The 13,006-nt window shown below is 49.2% G+C and overlaps 1 protein-coding gene across 1 annotated transcript in view; it reads right to left on the bottom strand.

Annotated features, from left to right (window-relative positions):
- EPS15 (epidermal growth factor receptor pathway substrate 15) overlaps positions 1–13,006 on the bottom strand; it is a 129,691-nt gene that overhangs the window by 23,327 nt on the left and 93,358 nt on the right. Inside the window, 1 exon segment of the mRNA XM_020987743.2 lies at positions 10,068–10,140. Coding sequence (XP_020843402.1) covers positions 10,068–10,140 — 73 coding nt within the window.

Genomic DNA, 13,006 nt, shown 5'->3' on the forward strand with positions numbered 1-13,006 from the left:
GCTTGAGCCTGGCCTTGGTCGTCCTTCCTTCCAACGCTCCCCCCACCCGCTGCGAGGGCCTAGGTTGGCTCCAATGTTCGTGTGTCCCCTCCTTGGGCTGTGAGTGTCCGGGGGGCAGGCACTGGGACTGTCTCTGGGTCCCCAGCACAGTGTCAAGAGCAGGTGCCCGGCTCCTCCCAGATGGACTTCTTTCTTTGTGCTTGTATCCTCAGCACCAGCACAACGCCTGGCACACAGAAGGCATTTAATAAATACCTGCTGACTGACCGATGAGAAGGCTCCTCTACCCAAGCGAAGGACTCAAGTCAAACTTTTTCAATGCGCTGATTAGATGCAGTGAACTGTTTTCCCCTCCTTTTTCTCCTTTTTGTTAAAAGGGATGAAAGGGAAAAGGACCTACTTGTATAGAAATATTTGTAGCAGCCCTTTTTGGGGTGGCAAAGTACTGGAAATCGAGGGGATGCCCATCAACTGGAGAGCGGCTGAACAAGTTGTGGCATATGAATGTGATGGAATGATGAGCAGGCAGATTTCAGAAGAACCTGGAAGGACTTACATGAACTGATACAAAGTGAAGTGAGCAGAACCAAAAGAACACCGTACTCAGTAACAGCCATATTGTAAGATGATCAGCTATGAATGACTTAGCTGTTCTCAGCAATACAATGATCCAAGACAATCCCAAAGGACTCATGATGAAAAAATGCCATCTACCTCCACAGAAAGAACTGACGTTGTCTGAATACAGACTGAAGAATTCTATCTTTCACTTTCTTTATTTCTTTTTTTTTGTTCAAGTCTCCTCACACAAAATGACAAATACGGAAATGTTTTACGTGATTGTATGTGTATAACTTACACAAGACTGCTTGCCCTCTCAGGAGTGGGAAAGGGATGAAATTCAGAAGTCAAAACTTTAAAAAAAAAAAAAGTCAAAAATTGTTTTTACATGTAATTGGAGGAAAAATAAAATATTTTTAAAAAAAACAAAAGGGAAGGCTCTCTGGGAAGGAGGATATACTGAGAAATACTGAAGAAGCAAAAACAAAAGATATAACTATATGCATGTTCATGTATACACACAAGTATACACATATGTTTGTATATATATACATACAGACACACAAATATACACACAAACTGGTTTTCAAATGTCAGATGTGACTGTTGCCTTCACACAGATAAAGAAAAGTTTCAATATGGTCACAGCTTTAAAGTAGAAGAATAATCAACAAAAACCTGGAAAAAAATCATCTAATCTTTTTATGAAATAAATAGGTGAGTGTGTTTCTGCACACCAACTGGAATGGCGGTTCTGTGTGGGTGGAAGGGAAGTGGCTGAGCCCACACACTAGGTGGCCTCCCCTCCTGCATCCCTTGTCCACAGACTAAGTACAGGGGCCCAGGTGGGCCCAGGACTGAAGGCGCCATTTCTCCACAGTCCCCCACCCACCCACAGCAGACTCTTTACACTCAGACACATCTCTCTGTGATTGAGCAGCCGCATCTGCAGTGAGAAGCATCTCAGTGACACACTGTCACAGGACTTCATTGGAACAAGCAGAAGGACGAAAAAACCTAATTGTCTAAGAGAGCTGAGAGTGAGTCTGATGACTAGCCAGGGGTCATATGAAAGCTCATGACAATTAGCACTTCTTCAGTCCTTTTTTCTGAAAGTGAGAGAACCCCACCCCCCCAATCAAATATTAACATGAATTCAAGCCCGTGAGATTTTCAGCTACTGAACACAGACCTGAAATTGGGGAGCCCCAGAAAATCAAAATCTGTTGAGAGAAGCCAGTCTATATGTGCTAACAGGAAAAGACTCCACTTTGTTCCAAAATGATTCAGAAGCCCGACACATGGCAAAGAAACTTCCAAACCAATAGCTACATCATGATATCCTCTGACTATTTTTAATCCTCCTTATTTTGGGACAAATTCTCTGATCCTGACGCGAAGCAAAGGGAGCAGATGCATGCATTTCATTCCCCAGATCTGTCTGTGTGTGGCGAGTTATCTTAGCAACCACTAACATGGACCATGGGTGGTGGCAGAATCTTCCCATAAATGTCATTTGGCCTCTTGGGAAACTCCTCCCCTGGGTCTGTTTCTAACCCTCAGGGTTGACAAATGTGCCCTGTCTGAGGGAGGCCTGGAGGACAGGACCCAGGCAGGCCTCCTGCCTGTTCTGCTCCAATTCTTCCAGCTCACTCCCCTGCCTGGTGGCCTGTGACATCAAGTGCAGAAGAATGAGAATGAGGAGGATGAAAATAGCCAAGCTTCGGATGCTGCAGTGCCAAGATGCAAAAGGAGCCAATAAAAATAGCCCTGTGAACCTGCTTGGGGGAGGGCTGGGCAGGGAGTGGAGGGGACGGCTCTTTCTGGTATTGGCAATTTTTAGAGGAAAATGTGCTGTTTGAGGGAAACCAGTCTCACATCCAGAAAAGGAAACAAAAAGCCCAGCACCTAATGTGGTCAATCAGGAGGTCACTGAGAATTTGGCAAGTCTTCTGAGGGCCATTCTCAAAATGGAAGTTGGGTTCCTGTTCTCAAGATTCAACATGCATCCCTAACTGGAACAATGTGTTCGAGTTTGAAATGTATCATGAGAAGGGCCAGTTGGGGGTGTGGCTGGGATCTGAAAGCCTTGGGGCCTACCCTGGCTTCCTTTCACAAAGTCATGGCAAGTCCCAAGCAGACAGAAGGAGGAGCAAACCAACCCTCTCCTTTATTTGTTTGGTTTTTTGGTAGGCAATGGGGTTAAATGACTTGCCCAGAGTCATACAGCTAGTAAGTATCAAGTGTCTGAGGCTGGATTTGAACTCAGGTCCTCCTGACTCCAGCACTACAGATGCTCTATCCACTGTGCCACCTAGCTGCCCCAACCCCTCTCCTTTATGCAGCAGAAAATGGAACCCCCCGAGCAGAAGAGAGGAAGTGACCTGACCTCCTGAGCATCTCCCGGGCTTACCCCCTCATCACTCTCTCCCCAATCTGGGTCACACAGCTGCTGTGGGTCTCTGCCTTCATGGCACAACCCCACCCCCTCTTCTCTACTCCCACAGCTGCCGCCCTAGTTCAGGCCCTCATCACTTTGCACCTGGACTCTCCTGCCTCAGTGGTCTTCCTGCCCCAAGTCTGTGTCTACTTCAGGCCACCCTGCACTCAGCTACCAAAGTGATCTTCCTAAAGCACAGCTCTAACTGTAGCGACTCCCAAAGCCCTCCGGGATCAACTCACAAGACTGACATTTATGGTGTCCTTCCCATCCTGGTCCCCTTCTCCCACCTTTTAAGTCTTGTCATGCTTCACTTTGGAAGCCGGCTGACCTACATGTTGGCTGTCATCTCCCCCGGCCATGCCTTTGCATGGGCTCACCTTCATGACTGGAATGCTCTCCCTCCTCAGGTTCAGGGCTTCCTTCAAGACAACTTGAGTCCCACCTTCCGCAGGAGGCCCCTCCTTTCCCAGCCCCTTGGACAGCTAGTGCCCGCCTGCTCTCTCCCTCCATCTCTCTTGTATGTGCATGGGTATTTGTACGCGGCCTCTCCCAAGGGGGCGGGGGAGGCCAGGACCACATTTTCGCCTTTGTTGTTATTGTTGTTCCCAACATTTAGCAGCTAGCACGTACTGGGCACTAATTAAGTGCCTGCTGACTCACTGACGTGCCCATGGCTGCACAGCTGGTTAAGTGAAGGAATCAGGACTCAACCCATGGTCTGCTGAATCGTTTGACTCCATACCCTCCATTCATTCTCTCCTCGCAACTAAACCAGTCTGGAAAACTGCCAGCGTGCTCACACTGGAGCACCCCCAGCGCTATCACCTCCAGAAAGAGTGAGCTGAGCGTGGGGCCTTGCCTTTCCCAGGCATGTGAGAGGGTGGCTCTACTCTGTGATGGCAGATCTAAACTAATTTCCCTTCTTCCTTTAGGAGAAAACAATCTGATTTAAATATTTCAATATTTAAAATACTGTACAAAAATGTTCATCTTACCTGAATTAATGTGTGAGAAACCTTAGCCCTCTTCCCCCGCAGGTGTGGTTGCTTGGATGTACTAAGAGAATATGTGAATTCTAAGCCAGCAGGTGGGATGTCCTGGACCCTTTGGGCTTTCAGGATGGTGAAGCCTATGGCTACCTCTCCTCAGAATCCCTGTTTTCTTTTTTTTTAGGCAACTGGGGTTAAGTGAGTTGCCCAGAGTCACACAGCTAGTAAGTGTCAAGTGTTTGGTCTGAGGCCAGATTTGAATTCAGATCCTCCTGACTTTAGGGCTGGTGCTCTATCCAATACACCACCTAGATGCCCCAAGAATCATATTTTTAAAATGTAAAATAACAGGATTACAAAGGAAACCAATTATGCTGAAACACAGTTATTAAATTATTAAACCAGTTCCCAGATCTCAGGAGTCCATGATGGCTAAATGAATGTGAGAATGGAGAAGAATTCCCATGAGCCCAAGGGACAAAGGGTCTAGTGTAAGGTCCCACAGGATGGGCTGGGGCCTCTTTCAGGCCTCAGACTGACTTGCCCACTGTGACTAAAGGCCGTCTTACACCAATGTTACGAACCTGGGCTGGCCAAGTAAGTGTTCCTACTGCATGCACAGAAATGCCTCAGAGATTCTCTCCACTGTCACCAGCCCCTCTCTCAAAAAGAATATAACCACCGTTCATGGAGCGCCTGCTCACTCAAGGTCCTACGCTGGGCAATGAAGAGCTATGCAAAAAGATGTGAAGACATGACTACCACCAGATGACTAAACGAATCCCAAAGTGCTGATAACACAAGGGGTGGCAAGGCCCCTGGGGGCTGGGAAAGTAGGCACGGCAGCCCAGAGGAAGGCCAGCAGGCCACATGAAGAGACCCTCATGGAAGGAAGTGTAACCTGGAGGAAGCAAGTAGGCCATCCTTCTTCCAGGAACAGAAGGGCTGCCGTGGTGAAGAGGGCTTGGTATTGTTTGCTGAATGTCAGAGAGAGAGAAGCTGGAGCACTGAGTAGAAATGACAAAGAAAGAGAGTTGGGCTTGATGCCAAGCAACCTGTCCTAAGGTAGGAAAGGCTGTGTCTCTGCAAGGGCCCCCTGCCTGGCGGGCTGTAAGCCAGCAGAGGGGGCTTGGCGGGACAAGCCTGCATGGATTATAAATGATGATGGAGACCAGCAGTTCATACATGGCCCCATGAATACCACCCTCAAAACTGTGAACTTCTCAGATCCCAAGTTTGCTAAGAAAGCTATTCTGACAGCAGCTGCACAGGCTGCTGGGGGAGCCAGACGGCTCCTGCATCTGTGAGTGAGATGGCACGGGGCCAGCCCTGGTGGGCGAGCAGAGCTCGTGGTTCCTGGTTCCCGGTTCAACGTGTGTAAAGCGCTTTACACATGGTGCCTCACATGACCCTAAGCTGGGCCTTGAATCCAGGTGCTTCCAGCTTCTAGTTGGAGAGTTCTAGCAAAACAAGGAAAGCTGGGAGGGAGAATGTTTAGGGAAGAAGACAATGAGGTCAGTTTTAGGGAGATCAGATTTGAGGGAAGAGTAAGACAGGTGAGTGTTCATGCTCAGCAGGCATTTGGAAACCTGAGCCTCTTTAGGCTTTTGAGACACAGCCTCAGGAAACATCAGAACTGGGGGGACCCAAGTTAAACCCACTCATTTAACAGATGACGAAGCTGAGACCTTCATTCCTCACTGAGATGCACTGCCGCCTCTCAACCGCCTTCTCTACCTCGTCTCAACAGCCTTCTTACCTTCCTCCGATCGGCAGGTTCCGTTTTAAGAAAGAGCTCAGGTGAGCTGCCCTCCTGACTCTGGATTTCCTTTTCCATCATCCCACAGAGTCCCCTGAGCCCTATCCCCTGGTTTCCACCTTCCTCTGTATGTTTTCTTCCTCATTAGAATGTAAACTCTCTGAGGGCAGGAACAGACTTTCTTTTTGCTTGTATTTGTATCTGCAGTGCTTAGCACAGTGCCTAGCACATAGTAAATGCTGAATAATGCTTGCTGATTTAACATGTCATGTGACTTGCCTAAGGTCACACATAAAAGCCTAACAGACCTGGGGCCAGTCCCCTTCTTAGTCCAGTGTTTATTGGCCCCATAGATGGCCACTGAAGTCATGAGAAAGGATGAGATCTCTAACGGGACAACGAAGAGAAAGAAGACAACAGGGTTGAGGAGAGAGCGTCTGTGAGAGGAGCTACCAGCGGGAGAAGAAAAACCAGGCTAGGGTCAGACACAGCGGCCAAGGGAGGACGCAGCCAGCATCAAGGCTGAGACAGTCATCAGAGCCGAGCCCCATTCGCCAGGCTCGGCCACTAGGTGGTGCTACAGTGGAGCGAGCGCTCTGCTTGGAGTCAGGAAGACCCAAATTCAAGTCAGGCTTTGCACTGTTACTAGCTGTGTGATCCTGGGCAGGTCACTTACTCTCACTTTACCTCAGTTTTCTCAAATGTAAAATGGAGATAATAATATCTCCCAGGGCTGCTGTGAGTATCATTTGAGATAAAGATCGTAAAGCACTTGGCACAGTGGCTGGCACCCAGCGGGTACCACCTACATGTGAGCTATTATTATTAAAACACTGATGACTTTGGATGGGAGGTGTGTTTCAAGAGGGGAGTGAGGGAGGAAGGCAGGACACAAAAGCTCAAGGAGAGCCAAAGGAAAGGGAGGAATGGGAAGTAGAGATGACTATGAAGGTGGCTATTGGGGGGACAGCAGAGCCCCTTTTTCTCCAGCCATTCTAAGGATATTTCCAGACACAGAGGAACCACCAGCATGTTCCCCTTCGCTCTCAACGGGCTTCTGTCTGAACCTCTCCCATGCCCCTTCTTCATTCTGTTTTATATTACCATTATTTGTTTCAAATCAACCAACCAGCCTTTTATCTTGGTTTGGGGGTCAGTTCCCTACTGCTCTCACACATCCCTCTATGTGCCCAGGAAACACACTGCCCTGGGCAGAGTGGGCCCTTCAGGAGTGCTTGCTAAATGGAGGCTTCTCAGGCAAATGAAGAGGGATGACCAGAAGATGGGGAGCCAAGGTGCCTGTGGAAGGAGACAGCCCTGAGGTGGGGGGAAGTAGGGCCCAGGATGGGGGGGAGGAGGGGAAAAGAGGAGGAGGGAGAAGAGGGAGAGGAGTGGGGGAAAGGGAAGAAGGGAGAAGTGGGGAAGAGGAGAGGAGGGACAGGAAGGGATAATGGAAGAAGAGGAGAACAGGGGGAGGAGGGAGAGGAGGGGAGTAAAGGGAGAAGGGAGAAGAGGGGGAAAAGGGGAGGCGGGAGAGGAGGGGAGGAAAGAGAAGAAGAGAGAAGGAAGAGGAGGGGAAGAGGGCAGGAGGGAGAAGCAGGGAGGAGGGGAGGAAAGGGAAGAAGAGAGAAGAGAGGAAGAGGGGAGGAGGGAGAGGATGGGAGGAGAGGGAGGAAGCGAAGGAGAGGAGGAAGGGATGAGGGGGAGGAGAGAGAAGAGTCCAGGGCCCACACGACAGATGTGGCCTCCAGACTCAAAAAGGACCCGCTGATGTGCTGACTGATTCCTCTGAGACAGAAGGAAGCAAGAGGCCCTGCCTGACCCCCTGAAGGAAAAGGACCACCCCTCTCCCACACTTCCTGAAACACACAGTCTTTGGCTTTCTCTTCTCTGCCCCCCTCCCACTTGACCTTAGTCACTTCATCGGTTTTTAATTTTTATAACTGGCATTGATGTCGGTAGCAGGCCATTCTGAGAGGCTTCTGCTGGCCCCACGGACAAAGCAAAGAAGGCGGATGGGGAGAGGAGACTGAAGGTAAGCGCTTCCTCCCTCTGCAGAGGGGCCTCACTTGGCTTCTCTCAGGAGCTGCTACCCTGGGGGCCAGACGTGGGACCCCAGCTGCAGGTGTTCCAAGAATGATAAACACGGCATTGTGTGCTCAAATTAACATGAGCATCAACTCGGGGAAAGCCCTGGGGGGAGAGGTGGGTGCAGGTGCTCCTGTCTCCCAGCCAGCACCTTCAAGGGGGACAGGCTCACCTTTAGGCCCGGTGACAATAAGCAAAAACCCAGCAGAGGCCACACTCTGGTCTACTGTCAGATGGCACAACTGCCCATCTCCGGCCTTCTGAGGTCGCTGCAGCAGGGAAGTCAAAGCACCCCCGGGGACCTGGGAAGCTGGGGAGGCCAGCCTGTCCAGACGATGGAGGCCTGCGAGAGGCCACTGGCCAGCTTGGCCACCCACGCCCTCGAGGGAGCAGAGGGGGAGGAGTCGGGAATTCTATTCTGTTCTGTTCAGAAAGGGAAGCCCAGAGTGCAAACGAGGCTCGCAGGTGACAGGTGATGGCCACTTCTCCATGCTCTCCTAATGTCTGCTCCCCATGGAGAACTGAATGAACCCATGTCAATGTTGTGCTTTGTGTGACAAAACACACTGACCTAAGCCCCTTCATCTCTCAAGCTCTTCTGCTAGAAACTTCCTTCCTTCACCGTTGTCGCCTGGCTTCTCTACAGGCAAAAAATCCCTTCCTGAGGAGCCAGGCACAAACCATTTACTCAGCTCGCTCCCAATGTGGAATCTCAACTTCCTCAGTCGATCACACAGGAACAAGAAGCTGAAGCCCCAGATACACAGAGGACTTTCGGGTCCAGCAGGGAAGAACGGAGGGATTTCTAGCCAAGGTGTAAACAACCACAAATAAACACTCATCACCTTTATGACAAAAACAAGCCCCCCACAGAGCCCTTCTACGCCATCCTATTGCGACCCTGGAGGACTGAGTCTTTAGCAGACATTCACATTCCAAGCCAGCTGGGGAGCAGGGAAGACAGGCTCTAATCACCTCAGGATGCATTCTGCTGCAGCATTTGTCTCAGTTTGGAAATGGATGGTGTGAGATTAGCAAAGACTGATTCCTTCCATTCCAGAAAAGGGTTTCCTTAAACTCCTTCCCTTCCTAAGATCTTTTCTGCATGTTGGAAAATAACTGCTCCCCCATCATACTGGGGACTTTTCTCCATCTCTTAAAGGCTCAAAACCTCCCCACAAAACAACAATCAGGGTCTTCCCCAACAGAAGAACAGTGCTGATGATAATCTTGATTTCTGCATCATCTCTGGGTGCCAGTCAGAGCTGTCAAAGCTGTCTCCAGCAAAACCGATGTCCCTGTCCCCCAGCCTCACCAGCAGCACACTCAGGCCACAGTCTCTGGGGAATGTCCTATATAAACACCCACACAATAACTTGAAACAGGTAGCACTCTCCCTCCTCCAAAGTACGAATCCCACAGGGAAGCCTCACTACCAAAAGGGCCCCAAACGTGCAGGATCTAAAAGGAAAGCAGAGCACGAAGGGCCAAACCACCAGAGACTCTTAGCATGAGCCCATCATACCCTTTTGTGGGGGGATCCCCAAATAAGACTAGTGCCTATAACATTCTCCAATGCGGTAAACACCTCGCTAACCTATCTCCCCATAGTCTTACAAGCCTGAAACGTCCTTATGTGGCCACAAGGAGCAAATGTGCGTGAACCCCGCCACACACACATACATGCACACATATGTCTGCATGAGATGGAACTCCTCACATGCTACATGACTGAAAAGCCTCCCCTTTCTCAGGCGTAAGAGAAATACTAGTTGGGGACATCCTGGCTGACTCAGCTGATTTCAAAAGGTTCTGTGTCATTATTCTAGACCCTTTCCTTCTATGACGGAGATGGTGAGAAAAGCAGCAGCCTCTGGACATACCGTCTCGGGGGCTGCGTGGGGGACGACCTGATCTCACACCCATCCATTTCTCTTTGAGAAGGAGGAAGCGAGTGCTCTGAGCCTCCATCAGTCAGCTCCATTAACGTCTGCAGCACACACAGCACAAAGCCTCCCTCCAATGACCTACCTGCCCACCCTGTATGCATGATTGTAGTGATCACCCCGGGGGCAGAAGGAACAATGCCTCATACGCACTTTCCGACAGTAATGCCACCAAATAACCATTTAACAAAAGAGAGGCCGGCATGCTATGTTTTCTAGGATCCCTCAGTCAGCTGCTTTCATCCCCACATGCCCGCCACCGTCATTCCCGGCTCACTTACCTGGACCTCGCTGGTCCTCTGTCTGACGTGCTCTTCCTTCTCCTTGAGATCCTGCTCCACGCTGCTCTTTTCCCTAGAAGACCAGCAAACAATGCAAGAATACCTGAGAACGTCAGCTACAGCCGGAATGGTCATCCACCCTCCGAATCCAGAATCGCCTTTTAAATACATGGCGACACATTCACTGCTCAAGAGCAGGGCAAATTTTCTACCCTCTGCTACTTAGGAACTGGAGATCTACACAAACCAGGTCTTATAAAATAGTTGGCTCTCTAAAATGTGGCTAAATGGAAAGAGATGAGATTAAAAAAAGGGAAGGAGAAAAAAGATACTCAATGAAATGCTCGGGCTTGGGTGATCTCACTGTTGCTATGGAACTCTTGTCTAATGAGAAATGCTGGGGAAGGAGAAGGAGGGGCTGCCTCGGCTGCGGGCACTTAACCCTGGGAAAGCCGGGGAAGGCGCTCGGGATCGGCTCGCAACTGGCTCCTGTGCTCATGCTCCTTTAAAAGAGGTTTGTTTGCAGCTGCTAATTTTAGAAAACACAGAAATTTTAGACCCAGATTCCAGGAGTTGTCTGCTCCATTCTATCTGGAATGCTCACACGAAGCTATTATCAAGAGGAAAAGGGAATGGAACAATATGGGTTTTCATTGATAAAAAACACAGCAAACCATTAGCTGGCATTAAACCGAAAAAAAAAAATAATCATGTCGCCTGCAGCAACTTTTCTGCCTGGTACCTCTGCTCCCCTTGTTTCTGAAAGCCTGCTCACTAACCTGTCCCCAGACTCAGAAACAGGTTCTAAATGAACCCCACCTCAAACACAATGCCAGATGCAGTATCACAAAGGCCCAGTTAAAGGCTTGCTGTCCATCATGTGCTGAGGAAGATGATCAGATCCTGCCTTTCGAGGTGACCCACTTCAGATGGCTTTTGTGACTCCTGCAGAGCGCCCGACCAAAGAAGTGAAAAGCCGGACCCTGCTTTTGCCCCAGCACCAAGGCCACAGTGACTAGCAGGCACCTAATATCATTTGGGGTTAGGAAGGACAGCAGCAGGATGGAATTTAAATGATGCTGATAAAAAAAGGTTGCAGGTTTCCCCGCAAAACTGGATAACGGTTCCATTTAATAATGTCTGTCCTCGGTTGACTCTTCTTATGTTACTGGACATGTTATGAACTCAAATCAGAAGACTGACCCAACCATACCACTCCAAGCTGGAGTAAGTGACTCGAAGCGATGACAGGGTTAAGAGACCATTACATGGCTAATGCATTTCCGTTACTTTCTGTCCTTGAATCTTACTCTTAACTGAGAAATAACCAGAAATTTTGAGCATCTATGTCCAATGTCCACAAGAACACTAAGAACATCACATGAACACAGCTTTCTGCCTAGCCTTCCTCTGATCGCTCTGAGATGGCCAACATCGTTCCCATTAACGTTCATCAGCTGGAAGAGGAGGATGCCGGCATGACTTTAAACAGTCCCTCACCATCTGCATCATTGCTGCGGCTGCTTTCTCCATCCCTCAATCTAGTCATCTTGCACAAACCCCTCCAGGGGCTTTTTCCAACCCTTACCCCCACCCCCACCAATACTGTACTAAGAAGAAATTAAAATCTTTAAACAGGAAAAGCTCCCACAAACTCTCACTCTGGGGAATCTTTGCCTCATTCCTAGTTTGAAAAGATGAGTATTTTCAGGCCTGCTGAGGCACATCCAGAGGTACACAGAGAGAGAGAGAGAGAGAGCGCGAGAGCAGTCACATGGAAACCCTTCCCTCCCCCACTCCAGACCCTCACAGGCATCCCCCCATGTGAGGTCAGTATTGATTTAGCTCTTTATTCCTGCCGGCAGGTGAGCAGGAAGGGAGGAGACACAGCAAGGCAGGCATCATAGACCAGTGTCTCATCCTTTCTGAGGGGAGATAAAGAGCCAAGAGCCAAGCCCCCATAGAGATGTGCACACCCCAGACCACACCGCAGGGATCACTGCTAACAGCTGACACTGACCATCTGCCACGAGCCACAAAGACAAGGCAAAGGGAAATAAGGGAGGTCACGTGAAGAAGATTCAATCAAAGGACCTGCTTCCTGCAGGGAAAGGGCAGTGGACTCCACAAGGGCTTCACTGAGATACAAGATGATCTCATTTAAAGGTATCCAATTGGTCCTTTTTTTAGAAGGCTTTATTATGACCCAAAGGCCACTGAGAGCCTCAGCCCACTCCCTGCATACAATGTGCCTCCCACCAATAACCCCAGGAGAATGTAAGCTCCTGGAGGGGAGGAACCGCTTCAGTCTGTCTCTCCAACACCCACCAAGTTCGGCACACAGGCAGTGATTAATTAATACATGACTACTGAATTGAACGAATGCTTAATTCTTATACTCAAGAACTAAATAAAATGTTTAAGACACAAAATCACCAAGTGAATCTAAGATGATGACAGAATGTCGAAGCTAAAGGGCCCTCAGGACCACATACCGGCGTGAGACAGAAGAGGTCTTAGAGATCATGGAGTGATGGGAAACTGAGGCCCTGTGATGATTATGTTCAATGTTCAAACCTCTGGGGGCTTCTTGGGTCCCAGGCTCACATCCTTCCCACTCTAATGCTCCTATAGTAAAACTTATCTTCTACATAATATGAAACTGACCAAAACTGGTTTTTTTGAATCATAATTTTAAAAAATGATTCTTTTTGTAAGACATAGGTGCCACTATCGCCACCACGCCATCCTGTCTCTACGGAAGCACCTGCAAACAAGGATACCAATGGCATAAGAGATCCCAATTCTAATTTGGCCATCCTGGGTGGGAGCATTCAGTCTCGCAATGAGACACTAGAAGAGTCACTGTCTGGCGTCAATAATTATATCCCCAAGGCACAAGGGACAGCCTGGCATGGTGAAAAGAGCACTAGATTTGC

This window comes from Phascolarctos cinereus, unplaced genomic scaffold, assembly GCF_003287225.1.
Source record: "Phascolarctos cinereus isolate Bilbo 61053 unplaced genomic scaffold, phaCin_HiC Scaffold_5;HRSCAF=322, whole genome shotgun sequence".
Lineage (NCBI taxonomy): Eukaryota > Metazoa > Chordata > Mammalia > Diprotodontia > Phascolarctidae > Phascolarctos > Phascolarctos cinereus.